Source organism: Paramormyrops kingsleyae, chromosome 10 (assembly GCF_048594095.1).
Source record: "Paramormyrops kingsleyae isolate MSU_618 chromosome 10, PKINGS_0.4, whole genome shotgun sequence".
NCBI classification, from domain to species: Eukaryota; Metazoa; Chordata; class Actinopteri; order Osteoglossiformes; family Mormyridae; genus Paramormyrops; species Paramormyrops kingsleyae.
The window spans coordinates 28,746,426-28,764,239 of record NC_132806.1 but is presented as its reverse complement, the minus strand read 5'-3'; the positions used below and the strand labels follow the sequence as shown (position 1 = coordinate 28,764,239).

The following is a 17,814-nucleotide window of genomic DNA, read 5'->3' as shown; positions in this document are numbered from 1 at the left end:
CGTAGAGAATGGTATTTTTTACGTTTTATAACTAATGTGGGTCAAGCAGATGTGCGGCTCTCACCTCGTCATCCAGTTGGCACAATGCAGACAATTAATTATAGTCATTGTCAGGGTAATTCTGGTAATTTTGCTACTATTACTGAGACATCAACTGACCTTATGGTTTTTGCTTCTGGCTAAGAAGCAGTTTCCTGTGTTAGCAATGGCTATTTTGATGTTCCGGAGTTTCCTGAGCTTACAGGACAACAGGCTTTGCACGCTAAGTCACACTTTTTGAAGTATAGGTCTGTTTTCCCATCATGAGGGTGACTTGGGTTGCACTAGTTTAATTGAACACGACATCCCATTGTTAGATGAGGTGCCGGTTAGGCAGCCTTATCATTGCGTTCCTCCATCCCAGTATGAGGTGGTTAAAGCCAACATTAAGCAGTTGTTGGAAACTGAGGTCATCCATGAGAGCAGCGGTCCTTATTCATCCTTCATTGTGGTGGTGACAAAGAAGGATGGTAGCTTGCATCTTTGTGTTGACTATAGGCAGTTGAATACCAAGATGTGCAGAGATGCTTATCCGCGTCCCTGAATTGAGGAGTCATTGGATGCTTTATCGGGAGCTAGGTGGTTTTCCACACGATTTGGCAAGTGGGTTTAACCAAGTGCCCTTGGTAGAGCAGGATAAAATGAAAACAGCTTTTTGTACTCCCTTTGGACTATTCAAGTTTAATAGAATGCCCTTTGGTCTGTGTAATGCCCCTGCTACATTCCAACGCCTGATGGAGTGTATGTTTGGTGACCAGCATTACCAGTCGCAATTGCTGTATTTAGATGATGTGACAGTATTTTCTTCTATGGTTGATCATCATCTTTTGCAATTGGAAGTAGTTCTTTCTCGGTTATAGCAGCAGGGGCTGAAGGTTAAGTTGGCTAAATGTACATTTTTCCAGGTTGAGTATTTGGGCCATGTGGTTTCAGCAGAGGGGGTTGCTACTGATCCAGCTAAAGTGGAGGCTGTGCGGGAATGGAAGTACCCCGTCCATCTTACCGAATTGCGTTCGTTTTTGGGCTTTGCCAGGTATTATCAGCGAGTTGTGGAGGGTTTTGTGAGGTTGGCAGCTCCTTTACATGATCTGGTGAATAGGTTGTGTAGTCCGAAGATGAAGGGGAAGACTCCATGTGTGTCCTTGGTGGAGGTTTGGGATGATTCTTGTGAGGCAGCTTTCCAGGCCCTGAAGCAGCGGCTGGTGTCTGCCCCGTGTTGGCTTCCAAAAGCCTTTCATTTTGGAGGTATATGCTAGTCACCGGGGTTTGGGGGCTGTTTTGTCACAGGAGCAAAATGGGAAGGTTTGGCCAATCGCATATGCGAGTAGAAGGTTGAAACTCAGAGGAACATGGAGAACTATAGTTCTATGAAATTGGAGCTGTTAGCAGTTAAATGGGCTGTGGCAGAGAAGTTTTGAATATATCTGGTGGGGAACTTTGCCATCTTTACAGATAACCCACTGTTACATTCAGACTGCTAAATTTGGAGCAGTTGAACAGTGGTGGGTTTCTCAGTTGGCCTCCTTCAATTTTGAGCTGAAATATTGCCCTGGGCGTAGTAATGGGAATTATGATGCATTGTTCCTTAAGTACGTGGAGTCGTTGGTCCCAGGTAAAGGTGTTCCTATTGAATTTGGACAGAAGCCACAGGAAGTTTTGGGTGAGGTCCTGTCAAGTCAGTGTGGGGAAATTGCAGTTTTTCCAGCCTGTAATGTATATGACCTGTCTGTATTACAAGAGCAGGATTTGTCAGTGGGCCCGGTGAGGAGGTTTTATCGAAGGTAGGTGACCAGTGACTGAGGAGCGAGATGTGCTCCTATTTGAGGCAAAGTGTTTATAATGCCAATGAGAGAAATTGGTGGAAAAGGATGGTGTGCTTTACCACTGTATTTATCCATCTGGGGGTAAGGAAGAAATCTTGCAGTTGATATTGCCAGGGTGTTTAAGAGAGGAGATTCTACGGAATGTTCTTGATAATCATGGTCACCAAGGTGTAGACTCCTTAGAAGTAGGTGTTTCTGGCCGGGTATGACTAGTCAAGTGGAGTGCTGGTGCTAGAACTGCGAGTGGTGTGTTTTAGGGAAGGCAGTGCAGCCAAAACATAAACCCTGTTTAGGTACCTTGCGAGCCAGTCGACCTCATGAAGTTTTAGTGGTGGACTTAACTGGTTTGGAGCCTGCAAGTGATGGTCGAGTGTTTTGGTGATGACCTTTTTTAAAAGTATTCCCAGGCTATACCTACCTTCAATCAAAAGGCGAGTACAGTGGCACAAGTTCTAGTTCAGCAGTGGTTTCATCGTTTTGGTCCACCTAGCCGTATTCACTCTGACCAGGGACGGAATTTTGAAGGTAATTTGATTAGGCAACTTTGCAAAATGTATGGGATTCAGAAAAGTAGAACTATGCCATACCATCCTCAGGGGAATGGACGATGTGAGAGATTCAGTCGTACTTTGCATGATTTGCTTCATACACTTCCTCCAGCAGAGAAGAAGTTGGCCCCAACATCTTCCCCAGTTGATATATGCTTATAATACTATACCCCATCAGACGACTGGGACGACACCTTATTTAATGTTTGGCTGTTCTTTTGGGTATGGTCGGGATCAGTCAGGATGGCGGACCATTGGAGGAATGGGTACAAAACCATCAGGAAAGTTTACTGGTGGTCCAGGAGCATGTGAAGGGTCAGTTGGAGGAACAAGCCATACGATGAAGTCAAACAATGAGCTGGTGAATGATCAGGGGTTGGATGAAGGTCAGCTGGTGTGGTTGAGGAACCATGCTCGAGGTAGGAATAAAATACAGGATCATTGGGAAGCCCGTTTGCATAAGGTAGTTTGGTGTCCCTGAAATCAGGGTGCAGTTAGAGTAAACTCCATTGGGGGGGGGTTGTCCATCAAGTTCACCGAACAGAGTTGCGGCCAGTACCACAGGGGATTATGAAGTGAGGGGAAGATGTTCCGGTAATGTCTATAGAGTCTGGGTTGCTGACAGGGACAACATAGACAGAATCGGATGAGGATTCTGCGATTTTGCGGGGACAGGGCTGGTGGGAAGGGCACAATGGAGCCTCCCCAGGTAGGCCTTGCTTAGTGGAGGAGGTTGTGCCCTCCGCTGAGGTGCACAGACCAGTTAGACGTTCAGTGAGGTCCACCGCTGTTCATCATACCAACCCCTATAAGTTACTACGGTCAGTGAATGATCATTTGGTTGGGGAGGAAAACTAGTGGTTTGGGGATGGAATTCTTAACTGTGATCGCCAGGTCGCCAATCTCATTTTGGGGGGTGTATTGTAGCCGGTTGATTATAAGCAGGTGTGAGGACTGCAGTTAGGATTGGATATGGGGCGAGATGGCTGCACATGCTCTGATGATAGGGATAAAAGGAACCGGCACAGGGAAGGCAGCTAGGGTCCTGACGGATTTCGTGGAGCATCGGCGGGCATATTGAATGCAGCGCATGGGAGCCCTCCTGTAGCTCAAGATTCAGGACAGTGGCTCCGATGTCGCAAGTGCTGCGAGAGCTGCTTCTCCGTTAAAAATAAATAACAGCAGTTTTGAAGTCCGTTTTCTTTCTGTTAAGAGGAATGGCAATGGGAAGCTGCTCTAAATTTCCCTTATTTTGGGTTGGGATCTTGGGATTTTTCAGCCTGCTTTTAAAATGAGTTTTTATTTGTAAACATAGGCTATATAAATAGCTGATATGACAAGAAATTTTCCGTGCATTTTAACCTCTATACCGCAAATGAAGTATGAATTAGCATATACAGGTTAAAATGCATGATAATTTCTTGTCATACCAGCACAAATGCACATAAAATACGTACGCATTTGCACTGTCACAGCAATGGATTGTCGCACGTATCGCTTTTAAAGGTGACTGCGTACTTGCGTATCATTTATATGCAGCCCTGATTATAACGGTATCAGTGCCGATCCAGACCTATTTGACGGATCAGGTATCGGTCATGTGTGACCAATCCACCTTCTATACTTATTTCGTTTTTGGAAATCTCTAAAAAGATAGCTCCTATTTCGTGTTAAATTTATTTGCACAATCAATCGCACGACAGCTCTTTCCCATTTTACATGTGTGTTTTTGCGGCATTCAAATCGAACAATAACCTCATGCTAAATGTAAAAGCTGGTAGCCAAATAGGAGCCATTTTATAATTATGCAATTTATAATCCGATTAGTCGACTAATCGTTTTAATAGTCGATGACTGGTCGACTATCAAAATAGTCGTTAGTTGCAGCCTATTATATAAACATAAGAAAATATATATTTAATGTGTCCTTTTGGGGCGCTTCCCTTACGCTCTAACGAAGTAAAGGTGCCGTAGTGTTGTGGCCTGCTACATTTTGAGAGGAGAAATGCTCGTTCTAATCAATTTGTCAACAGGCACCACAAATGTTATAGACACTAACAAAGTTTGTGCTGCACGGTCGCCATCTTGGCCAACCCCCACAGTGTAATTCTGTTTGTGCATACACGAAAATAGTCTAGTTTCATTTGGAAACCTGCGGGGTTTTTTTGCCATTGGATAGGCTCCTTGTTGGAATATTCGGATAAATGAATGGTTGGACTATGTCAGCCAGTATGTCAAGCTTCTGAGATTTAAAGTGACCAAAGTAACTGACATCTCCCCCTAGCGGCCAACTTCACCAAATAAATGCATGAAGGCCGGAAGGCGGGGCACGTGTTGGGATTCACTGATAAACATTCGCCGACCAGCTATACATTTGCGATAATGTAGTATATTTCGTAGCATTAATTTTAGGCAAGTAAAACTGAGTTCTAGTATTAATTACCCTCCACTTTGTCAATGATTGTTTTCATAACCAATAATGGCTTTCATACTTAATATACGTAATACGTAATATTAAAGCGAATTTCTTTACGTACATTGTTCAACGTTGACGTTAGCGAAATGGTAGTTATTACGAACACGCTCATTATCCAAAACAAATACGAAATAAAATGCATTGCTGAGCAAGTAGTTTACACTGATTTGCAAGCATATAATGTTTCCCTTCATGGTCCCAGTGACATATTACTGTTTTGTACTTAATTTGTTTTCTTTAATACAACAAATGCATTTATTTTAAGCGACATAACTAAGCTGGAACTACCTGACGTAAATTATGCGAAGTAGGAAGCGCGACTTGCTTTACTTTTCGACTTACATGTAAGATGTTACAATTAATCTAAAATGTCCTTAGTCGGGAAGTCACTTTATAATGAAACCGAAATACGGAGTGTTTGAGACATTTAGTAAATTTACTTATTGTGACTTGGACGTCAAAGGATGAAAGGGTGGAGAAGCGAGGGGGGAAAGGTGAAACATTTTTCTTTTTTGCCTCCTTTATCGAGGTGGAGTATGTGAGAGGGGAAACACAAAGACCATCCTTATTACTATCACAAGCCCCCAGCCAGCGCTACTTTCAGTTTCTCATTCTGTGGAAAATACTGCGTAGATTTGTAGGCTTTTAACGTTTAATTTCCATGAGTCTCCGGGATTTTTAGAATAGTGAGGAAACCCATATATGTGGATGTTATCTTTTCGGTAAGTAACGTGTTGCGCGTTTTAAAACAGAAACTGTAGTATTCAGTATCGGAGTAAGTGGCTGGGTTTTATATGTATATATAAATAATAAAACCGTTTTTACGTTGGCTTTCTGTTGATTAAAAGTTAGTCCGATTATGCTCGTTTTACTGCGATTGTAGGATTTCGTCGTGGAATTGTGTAGCGTTACACTATTATACAAGTACACAGTATTATTTCGTCGTTGTTTCTGCGGCAAAGCAAGGAAAATACATACGTATTAAGTACTGATCGAAAAAGTCGATACTAATATTCAAGCAGATTAAATTAATTATGAGGGGGAAACAGTTAAAGTACACGCCTACTTCCTTGTTCGTGAGCACTCTGAGCATATCTTGGGGCATTGGTTCACGTAGTAACCTGGTCGCCGATGGAATACATTCGATTGGCATGAAAAGCTTTATTAAGAATAATAAAGTGTTTGCTATTTGGTATCTGGAGATCTTTATATTTGTCCGGCGGGAAGCGACGACTGCAAATTCGGGGATCAAGTAAGGTGTAGTAACAATTTCAGTTTGTTTAAGCCCTTCATGTAAGATCCATTATATATGTGTTTGGGTCACTACGAATTATTTGTTGATAAATATTATAGCATAATTTTTGCTTTGTTCATGTCTATAGAAATAAACAGAACATGTCATAACTAAAAACTATATGAACAATCGCTCATTTATACGTCGTTACGTAACTGATTGTAACTGAGTTAATTAACTGATCGCGATATTAAGGCGTCTTTGGACGCTCAGTGTCTGGATCCCTGGCAAGCAGCCGAGTACTGGGAACAAATCTAATTTTAAAATCCCTCTGCAAATAGGGTATGGTACATTTATTTAAATAGCAGAAAATTTCCGCTTCTTTTGTTTTGTAAATCTTGAATATGACCTGGAGCACTTCGAGGGTGGAACAATATTTTAAAAATTGATAGCATGTGTAGGAATTAACATTAATCCAGCAACTCTGCGATGCTCTGTCGACATTAAAAGGTTAATTTATGTGTAAAGTAGTTTGTGACTGTATTGTTTACAATCGATTAGTCGTCTAATGTATTTTACTACCGTGGATACGTCATTCATATCTCTTAGGAATATTTAAATATCTGTTAAACTACTGCCAGTGTTTAGAAATACTGTAACATTTTATTGCTGATTTAAATATCGTGGTAAATCAAGTATTTTATTAGTTTTTGGCACTTATTTCCAAAGCAATTTTGATGGCCCTGTTCCTTAATCACCGAATGTTAACGTTTTTATTCCGTTTTAGGTGAAACATTAGCCGAGGCGATCTTTGTGTTTCCAGGCCGCCTGCATAAGAAGCTTTTCCACATCTTCTGCCTCACGTACGAGTCCGTACAAGCATGTCAGCACCAGGTACTCATTTACTTAACAATAATAATAATTTTTTTTATGTAGTGCCTTGAACACCATTCTAGACAGCAGGTGTATCACACACCCACAGGAACAAATTGAAAAGTATATTTCAAGCTTGCAAAAAACTAAAACTAAAAATTTTAATTAGTGTATGACTGCTTTTAGTGATGGTGTTTGTAGTTGCATTTTACCAGTATATCTGCATCTTAATGCCTGTATCTTCCTTAGTAATCATGAAGTGTGATGTAGTCTGATTTGTGTTCTGAAAAGTACGTGCAACTGTATTTGGCATGTTTTGGCCTGGCGTCATTGAAGTTTTGTGTATTTGCATCCTGGAATTTTTGCCTTGCAGTTGAAAGTAAAGTAAAGTCTTTGTTTGTGTTTCACATGTGGTATCGCTGCTCCTTCACTAGGTGTGTCTGATGTAGGTGTGATGCTTTTGTACTGGTTTATAGACATTGGGAGTGGAGTAGTCCTTCTGCTTGAATTTTGCTACTGAATGAGGTACCCTGGGCTTCTGTCACCAGCATGCTGAAATGTCTCCAGATTCATTTCAGAAGGCAGCTCACTCGTGACGCAACTCACTTGTCTTTGGGGTCCTTGTATCTAACTGAATATGGCTGGATTCCTGCAAATGAAGATATCTTGCAACCAGACATATCTCCAGCTAAGCCACAAGATCAGTTGTGTTTGGAGGAAGTCCGAGGGGATTTCAGAGAATGTTCTTGAGTGGAGTTAATGCAGTTACCTGCTTGTCGTAGATTGTAGTGCTGGGCCATATGATGATAATTTATCATGACCGGTTGCAGTTGGATCCACGGTAAGTGATTCAGAGATATTGCGAGAATCACGATACTGCACTACATTTACATTTACTTTAATTCACCGGATGCTTTTGTCCAAAGTGACGTACAAGTGTGGCAAATGGCACATTATGAACATGCATGCTGTTGAGGACTCGCCCAAGCATGAGCGCGGCGAGACTGAGCTTCCAATAAATGTCCAGTTATAAGTGCACTGCTTAACATTATTATTATAACAACAGAACAAACCGACAAGCGCCGATCACAGTACCTGCAAGTTTGAGGCTGCAGTAGGAGAGAGTTTGAAATTTTCAGGGTAAAACATAATAATTTAATAATTCTTCTTCTGTTGGTTTTGGCTTCTTGGCATCCAAGTTGTTGACCTTTTATATTTAAATTAAGTTATATTTATTGGTGGGGGGAGAATGAAACGGAGTTTAAATATTGAGGGGTACAAGTCTCCACTGTTTCCCGCAGTTCCTGCGCCCCTGTCCGCAGCAGTGAACCAGTCTACTTCATTTTGAAAGCTTTGTAAAGATCTGACATCTGGTAACACAACCAGTTTAATTAGTCTTTTAGTATATGTTTGTATTTGTTGTGAACTGAGTTCAGAAGTGCCCATCTATTGACCTAAATGATAAATGATAATTGTTCATTTGTACTCAAAACTTTAGCATTAAAAGAAATAGCACTTTCGCTATAATGAGTCGGTTTCATATACAATACGTACAGTGTTTTACAAACCTTACGTTTATTATTATAATGTTACACGTTTGTAGGGATAGAATCGCCGGTTAAATGGTTAAATGGTTAATTAACATTACTACATACATTGATTTGTAAACAAACAAAAATGGTGATCTATATGGTGGATCATGATTCTAATGCAAAATATTGTGATATGACATTTTGGCCATATCGCCCTCCCCTAGCAGATATCCTGCCCAAAGTTCCCCTCCTCCTCCCTTCATGGCTTGTACACTTTGGAGAGATTAACTGCATTCGCGTGCTGCTTGAAGTTACTCATTATGGTAACCATTTTGTTCCACACAATATACAAAGAAAGATTTGCTCAGTGGCTTTTATTGGTAAAGGGTGGGATTGTCGGGGCATATTTCAGATGCATGATCCATAGCTCTTAATAGTATGATGCATTTCCACTGTTCATACTCATTCTTGAAACGGCTAAAACCAGTTTAACATGTATTATTCGGCATTAATGCAGTGCTGAAGTGTAAACCTAAACATTGTTAGCTGACTGGCTTTTTCCTTTGCTTTTGTCTGTTTTCCTGGAGATATGGAATCAGCCTTGGCTATTATCCAGCCTTGGCTGTTTCAGCAGTAAAATTTGGTTCAATGCCATTGTAATGTAGCTATATACTAAAGAAAATGATCATTTCTGGATGAATGTCGGTTAAAAGTGTCAAGAAAAGCTTTTGGGAGTCATTAAAAGCACTCGGACTCTTGGTTTGACTTCTTGGTTTTAGTGCTCTGTTCTTGTGTATAGTGTTGGGTTGAACATAAAGTTACTACAATAGCACATTTAACACTTATGGCCCTGGATTTTTCTTCTGTACCTTCTAATAGAAAAGACAGCTAGAATTCTGATTTAAGTCTCTTGTGTGCTGTTCACTTTGGTTTAGCATTGTATTGTTGTATGCTTTGTGCTTTGGCACTGGAATAGGTGTGGCTCTTGTGTGTTTTTGGTCTTTGACAGTAGATCTGTTTCGCATGAAGCAGGCTTGTTTTTTTAATGCATGACGGTGATCCTGCACTATTTCCTGTAATGTGCGCTTAGTGTGAACTGCTGGACTGCAGCAGTGCCTCATGGGAAATTTGTCCTCCGGTTGCTGATGTCAGTCCTGTCAGTGTTTTTGAGCTGGATGGGAAAGCACAAAAAAATCAGAATCTTTATTGCCAAATGACCCAGGCTGGTGGAATTGTTCGATGGCACGGCATATTACAGTTTTGAGACACCATGAAGGTAGACGCTTAACAGCTAGGGCATAAACAGAGGAAAAAATACAAGACACAAGAAACACAACCGAGAGCAGTTAGTGCAAAGTAGGTGAGAAATACAGTGGTTTTTTGCAGTTGTAAACAATGCAGTGCTGAAAGTTCAGATGGATGTACTACAGACAACATACATCCATACGTATAGTGCATAATGTAAATCACATAAGATGCTTATTTTTCCATTTTCTCATCTGGTTCAGTAGCATTTCTAGGTCTCCAGATCCAGATGATGGCCCAATTTATCAAATTTAACACCTTGGAATATTATTGGGTATTACCTGCACGAGTCACTGTGATAGTATAGTATAGTATTGAATAGGGATGCACCGAAATGAAAATTCTGGGCCGAAAACGAAACCGAAATTTTTGGATGCACTTGGCCGAAAACCGATACCGAAACCGAAAATGGCTTCATTAAAAAACATGTTTAAAATATTTTCTTTTTGTTTGTATTAAAAAAACTACAAATTAATTAAGCAATCAAACTTTTATTGATAATAAATAACAGTAATAAGGCTGTTTAACAATAACAAAACTAAATAAAATTTCTTTCTGTAACAAAATTGTGCAAAAAAAAATGCTAGCTGCTTTTTTACTTCAATTTTAAATTACTGTACCAAACAACAGTGCACAAACAGAAGAAAAATAAATAAATCCAACCTCTTACTGTAAACAACATAACTATACACACTAAATTGGTCTGCTTTTAATTTAAGCAAAAGAAGCAGGTTTATCTTTATGAACAAAAGTTTTTCAGTTTTCTGGCTGAAGACACAGTTCCTCTTCTCATGAAGAACATACTGCACTGAATAAAATCACTCAGTCTGTGCTAGCTTTTAGTGCCTTTACGAATTGTGCAAAATATTACCTGCATTAAACGTTTTACTTCAAACCGATAATGCTATTTCGGCCGAAAATTTTCGGCGGCCGAAATTTCGGTGCATCCCTAGTATTGAAGGAACATCTGATTTATTTTTCAAATCTGAACATTTTTAGAAGAATATTCAAAACACTGTTGTATTCTTCGGTGTACAGTGTCTTGATTTAATTGCAGTTCAAACATTCTGTTCAATTCTGTTCAACCTGAGTTCATAAAAATCCAACATGACAATTTTACAGTCTTTTTATTTTGGAATATAAACTGATCAGTCTCAGAAAAAGACAAACTTGGGTTTCTCTCCAAGTTATTCCTAATTCTGTGGAATTGACTTAATTTCAGTCTAGAATGTAGGTTTCCTAGCAAAGCCCACTAGTCTGGTTCATTTTGTTAGTAGTAGTTAATCAGAGTTATTTGTGTCAAATTTAAAAATAGCTTAGCTGTCCATTAGCAAAGTGAATGTTAAAGCGTTTCCTCTTTACTATAAACGTGTGGCAGCTCACTCTTCTATATCGATCTGTAGCAGACGCCTCTCACGCTCACCACTTTCTCACTCGTCTATATCGATCTGTAGGAGACGCCTCTCACACTCACCACTTTCTCACTCGTCTATCGATCTGTAGCAGACGCCTCTCACGCTCACCACTTTCTCATTCGTCTATCGATCTGTAGCTGACGCTTCTCACACTGTCTGTAGCATTTTTATGAACTTTTTTCACTCTGTCATAAGAAATAAAACGTGGTAAGCTTTGCAGTTTTAACGATCGTTCTTTAATACTTTTACCTAGCATGTTTACAAGTCAATTTAAAATTTGCCGCCGTTTTAATATGACCGCTGCATACTCTGTCAGTCATCGTTTTCTTCCATCCATCCATCCATCCATCACTGATGGGTTTGTGAGAAATTTTATTTGGAACTCTTTTTTTTTTTTTTTTTTGCTTTATAAATATTTGAAATATTTATTGCGAAAAAAATCACAACTGCTACAACCTTAATAATAGTAATAATAATAAATAAATATATATATAATTGTTTTGTTGTGGTTTTTTTTTTTAAGCATGAATAGCTACAACTATGGCACAAACAGCAGGCTAGCTAAGCATTTCTTATTTCACACTAAAACCCCCCATATAGAAACAAACGACAGCAAAGCATTTGTGCAGGAGGAAGTGGTACTATGCCGACCAGTCACAGCTGTTGAGGTTAGCGTAGCTGTGTTTCTGGGGAGGTGCATGTCAGTCTACACTATAAGGCACGTTGTTCCACCACACCTATGGCATAGATTCTACATAGAAATATAAATAGGCTTCTAAGCAGCAAGAATGCTGTTAGTGTTGGCTAAGTTAGCTTGCTTCATTTTCTAGCCTTTATAGTAGCATATGTAATGATTCATACAATTTTATTTTCCCAGCTTTCTGGGTGATTTTCAAGGTTTAAAGTTTTATTGTACAAAGTACCATGAAATTCCTACTACAGACAATTGACAGGTGTGTGTGCGGGCGTGCTTGCTTGCGCACTTTTCCTGACTCTCTCCTCTAAAACACCCCAAAGTGGCTAAGTAATATTCAGATCTGGTGACTGTGCAGGCCATGGGAGATGTTCAGGTTGAGTTTCATGTTCATATTCACTGTCACCAATCTTGCTGTTCGTATTGCTACGTTATTATTTTCATATATGGCACCACCTTCAGGGTACAATGTTTGAACATGTTCCTCCTGAATTGTTCGTTAGTCCTTGGCAGTGACACGCCCATCTAGAACAAGTACTGGGCCTAGGGAATGCCATGATATTGCAACCCAAACAGTCTCTGCACTGTGGTAAGCCTCTTTGGGGCTTCTCCACACCATAACTCTCTTGGATGTGAGAAAGGCAGTGAAGGTGGATTCACCAGAGAACAATACATGTGTCACATTGTCCACAGCCCAAGTTTTGCACTGCTGGCACCATTGAAACCGACATTTGGCATTGGCACGAGTGACCAAAGGTTTGGTTATAGCAGCCTGACCATGAATATGGACCCTGTGGAACTTTCCTTGAACAGTTTTGGTGGAAACAGGAGATGCGCATTTAATTCTGGAATGAGTTAGGAAGCTGTGGTTTTATGTTTTTTTGGATACAATCCTGGTTCGTACCCGGACATCCCTTTCAGACAGCTTCCTCTTGCATCCACAATTACTCCTGTTGGATGTGGTCCAACTTTGTGGTGGTATCGCGACATTACCTTGGATATTGTGACTCTCAATACACAACAAAGACTTACTGTCCTGCACATGGTTACACCAGCGAGATGCTCACCAACAGTTTTTCTTTTAAACCATGATATGTCTCCCATTATGTTGTGCTATTGCTCTTGGAATTCAACCTTCATACACTCTTACTGATGGAATGTGCAGTCAGTGAAGATTGGCCACCAGGCCATGAATATATAGGCGTGAGACCTCAAAATGTATGTATGTATGTATGTATGTATGTATGTATGTATGCACACACATCATATGTATATGAATGTGTATGCATGTATGAGGTGCTTTGCTTGTCTTCTAGCAAATACGATAAAGATCATTGACATTTTATCTTTGGTAGCTCGTTGAGGCACCAAGTGTAAAACATTTCAGGCTGCATCCTCATACAAAGAAGGAAAACCACAAACAACGGAGCTGTATTACTCTAAATGCAGAAGGATTCACACAAGTAATTATCTGACAGCTATGATGTCATTTCGTTCTTTATTCTGCTCTGTCTTTCACAGGTTATCCATCTCCTCAGCAGCCTCCGTACCCCATGCCTCAGCCCAGTCCTTACGGCGGGGCCCCATACCCCGGGCCCCCAGGGGGTTATGGGGACCCGAGTCAGGCACCCCCTGCGGGATTCCAAATGGGGTATCAGCCACAGCCAGGCCAGCCGGTCATGTACCAGCCGGGACCGGCCAATCCCATGCCTTACCAGTCGCCGATGGCCAACCCTCAATACGGGGCCGATAACATTACTATGGCAACTGGTAGTCCAGCTGTACCCATGTCCGTCGCCGTCGGAGTCCCTCCGGGCTTGGAGTATCTAACGCAGGTCAGTAGCTTTGAATGTGTGCATGTCGTAAATAAGGATTACGTCACTGAAACAGATGCATGTATGTGATATACATATAGCAGCAGTTGGTATTATGGTTACTGGGCGCATAGGATATTTGGCCCAAACAAGTCCAGACATATATCTGGGTGGGTAGCTCATTAAAAAAAATTTTAAACAAATGTTTTAATTCAAATTATTTTGTTAGGGGCCCTCAAAACGCAACCCCCCCAGACCAGAAACACTGGTGACTGGGTCCTATGCACAAACTGGCCCTTAGTTTACTGTTTGTGTATGAATTCTAAACGTGCTTTATTTTTAATAAAATCTATTCATGATGGTTTTTTTTTTATCATTGGGAGCAGTGTTTTCCAGTTCGGTCCTCAGGGACCCACAGACAGTCTATGTTTTTGTTCGGAGCTGGGATGAAACACTGCTCTGGATCATAAGGAATACCTTATCTCTGGTCTATAACATGTTTGAACAAGAAATGGCTTTTATGGATATTTTTTTTTCCCATGTGGATGACTTGTCTGTCATATCTCCATGCGACTGTGTAATTTTATTAGAAACTGTGCATTGTGCCACCAGCTAAGATATTATTGTCCGGTTTGTTTTGTAACAGATTGATCAGATCTTGATACACCAGAAAGTGGAGCTATTGGAAGGTGAGACTGCGGGTCGAGATTTCATAGCGCTTCAGAAGGTCTTGGAGTCGTCTGTGAGCAGACCCAGAGAAATGACTTCCATTCATATTTACGCTCCACTTTTTCTCCCTGACTGCCGTCTTCATGCATCAAACCCCTAATCTTCCACTTTAAAGTCCTTCTGTTATTTCCGTTTAACTTACAACCAGAAGGTTTCTAGTTCATGTCTCTAGAGTGAGTTTTAAGCCACACCCTTAGTAAAATTAACAGGTAAAAAAATTACCCATTTTGCATAGTGGCTGGCATTGTTAGAACAGCATTTCAGGACAGACTGTTTTGCATGCACCTTCTGCAGTTTCTCTAGCTTTGACGTCTTTGTGTGCCTCTTCCTGATTTTCCGTTCCTTTATCATTTCTTATGGTGGTAAATAATAAACCACATTGCCTCCACAGCTTTTATCGGCTTCGAGACCAACAACAAGTATGAGATAAAGAACAGCATGGGGCAGAAGATCTACAACGCCAAGGAGAAGAACGACTGCTGCACGCGCAACTGCTGCGGTTCGCTGCGCAGCTTCGACATGAAGATCAAGGACAACATGGATCGCGAGGTCATTCGCCTGGTGCGCCCCTTCCGCTGCGCTTCCTGCTGGTGCCCCTGCTGCCTGCAGGAGGTAAGCCCCCCACCCCCTGTGACACGCTCTCTCGGTCCTTACAGTCTTCTAGGAGCAGCCGATGCAAAAGCCGATGCGTGCATGTCATAGAGAGCAAATAAGTGAAAAGAGAACTTCCCCACTAGTCTGTGTTTGTTGTGGGTTAAGAGGTTTCGTGTGAGGGCAGTGTGACAGGAGTGGTACTGCTGGGAAAAAAATGTTCACATCAGACCCTTGTTTTTTTAATTGTTTAGTGGTTACATTATTATTATTTTTTTTTTAGCTAGAAGTACAGGCTCCGCCTGGAACCACCATTGGCTACGTGGTCCAGGACTGGCACCCCTGCTTGCCAAAATTCTCAATCCTTGGGCCGTCGCGGGAACCCATCCTCAAGCTGGATGGCCCGTGCTGCGCCTGTAACTGCTGCGGCGATATCAACTTTGAGGTAAGCGATGGGAAGAGCTTTGGCCGCAGGGTGGGTTAAGCCTGTTGGCGCAGGAAGTGGCAGGAAGCGGCATCGCCACCCTCGACTTCTGAATGACTCCACATGTGGCCTGTATTTTTCTTAGCTTATTACTTAATCACGAAATGCACAGTGGCCCAGGGGAAATGGCACTTTGTAGTAGCCATGTGGGGCGTGACGTGTGTACACACATTCTCATGGCTCATGGGAGTTTTGCTTACACAGAAATGTTCTGAGGGCAGAAAGGAAAATGAAAATGAACCAATCGGATTGTAGAGGGGATTGGTCTTGGTCCTATCTCCTGTAGTTGCTTGGACCCACCTCCTCCTCTACAATCTGATTGGTTAACTCTCTGAACCAATCACTTTTCACTCTGCCCTCAGAACATTTTTGTGTAAGTAAAACTCCCATGAGCCACAGGCATTCTTATGCTGAGATGACAAAGAACCTTAAAGCCCTATCCCTCAGCTAAAGGGTAAGGATGGTGGGACACCAATCGGGAGGATCAGCAAGCAGTGGAGCGGCTTGCTGAAGGAGGCCTTCACCGACGCGGACAACTTCGGCATCCAGTTCCCCCTGGACATGGACGTGAAGGTCAAAGCCGTGCTGATGGGCGCCTGCTTCCTCATTGTGAGTTCCCTGCTCGCTCATTCGCACAACTGTTCCCCACCCACTGATCAAAGGTTCACGGCACCCCCCTCTGTCCCCTCCAGGACTTCATGTTCTTCGAGAAGGTCAATGACGAGAAGCAGCGCAATACAGTCTTCTCCTGAGAAGGAGAGAGAGCAGATTGGCATGGAAGGAAGTCCGTTCTGTCCCTCGACCTTCCTGCATGGGGTGGGTCATCCTCTGGGTCCTTTGGAGCTCATTCCTCATGTCTCTGTGAGGATGGTTTGTAAATTTTTTGGAAGCTTATTGGCATTTATTAATCTTAGTGTGTTACAATTAATAAAACGTTAAAATTTGTGAATCAGCGTTGTTCTAGTCTAGTTCGATGTCACTTCATTTTCATTAGATAACCATTAGGGCATAATACATTTAACATCAGATATATACACACGCTAAGATAAATGTGTTTACTTCAGCATTATCCTTATTACTAAGTAGTTAAAGAATTATCAGTTTTGTCATTTATAGTCTTAGTTGTACAAAATTAATAAATTCCATATAAAAATCAGTTTTTGGGGTGACCTGAAATGCATTTACAACATACATGTAGATTAGAAGTTTTTTTTTTGCAGCACAATATTAAAGTAACTGCATTAAATTAATGTGCCTTTATTTTTCTTTTTGTATTTTTTTATATGATAAAACGGGCAATAGCCTAGTCAGTCTCTGATGTCAGAGGGTGACAAACTCCTATGAAAACCGCTGACTCCAACTATGTTGCGTTATTGTTAAAGAAAAACACCCTTACTTCTCAATTATAGCTGAGCCTTTTGTTAAAAAAAATGCAATTTGCAGTGAGCAGTAAAAACCAAGTTTTTTTTTTACAGCACCAAGGATCCTCTGTAAACTGGAATGACTCAGAACAATATTGTTGATCTTCAGTCCGAGTATTTTAATAGTTTTCCTTGGATGATGTTTTTCAGTATTTTTTTATTTTATTTTTAGGAATAGCTTCCTTCCTTACAGAGCCAGTGCACCGCACCCCCCCCCCCCCATGTCAAGCTTCACCTTCAGTGAACCCTCCCCCCTTCCCCCTCCCTAGTGAACTGTTGGGAAATGACAGGCTCAAAGTACGATTGCTCAGGAGAGCTACAAGGATAGGGTCAGGTGAGCAAATTCTGTTGCCGTACAGGTGACAGAAATGCGTGTGTTCAGCAGTTAGCGGTGATGACTGCTGGTGATCTTTGGGGCTGGGTGGAGGCATCTCCACACCAGCTTCTTTGTGAAATGGATAATGTGATGATTAACAGAAACGCATGTGATTCATTCTGCTTGTGTGCCAAGGTCCTGCACAAACTCCAAAGACGCGTCTCATTAGGCCTTGGTATCTGAGTCTTTAAATGTCAGAGGTGTTATTTCCAGCTAAACATGGACCAACCTTGCTTGAAATACACTTTGGCCGGAATGCTTCTGCACCCTACACCTACTGTGTCATTTCCCTGTTTACTGTATTGTATATTCAGTTTAATACACATAAAACCACTGAAGAGAAAAACAATCCGTGTGGAACCCGGTCAATAAACACGTCAGAAAGCAAGTATTGGTGCATTGTGTCTTTTTTTCCTTGCAAGTTTGAGAGCACAGTGCCTACAAAAACGTAGCCAGCCAC

At 41.4% G+C, this 17,814-nt stretch overlaps 1 protein-coding gene across 8 annotated transcripts in view; it reads left to right on the top strand.

Annotated features, from left to right (window-relative positions):
• LOC111836370 (phospholipid scramblase 1-like) overlaps positions 1 to 17,742 on the top strand; it is a 22,030-nt gene extending 4,288 nt beyond the window's left edge. Inside the window, exons 1-8 of one of the 8 annotated variants that reach the window (XM_072717649.1) lie at positions 4,803 to 4,822; positions 6,908 to 7,014; positions 13,461 to 13,774; positions 14,400 to 14,442; positions 14,874 to 15,094; positions 15,357 to 15,518; positions 16,005 to 16,166; positions 16,250 to 17,742. In XM_072717649.1, the coding sequence (XP_072573750.1) occupies positions 7,002 to 7,014; positions 13,461 to 13,774; positions 14,400 to 14,442; positions 14,874 to 15,094; positions 15,357 to 15,518; positions 16,005 to 16,166; positions 16,250 to 16,309 (975 nt within the window). In that variant the 5' untranslated portion in view covers positions 4,803 to 4,822; positions 6,908 to 7,001 and the 3' untranslated portion in view covers positions 16,310 to 17,742. The other 7 variants (XM_023797556.2, XM_023797555.2, XM_023797554.2 and 4 more) reach the window with 7 other exon arrangements.
• The last annotated feature ends 72 nt before the right edge of the window (positions 17,743 to 17,814 follow it).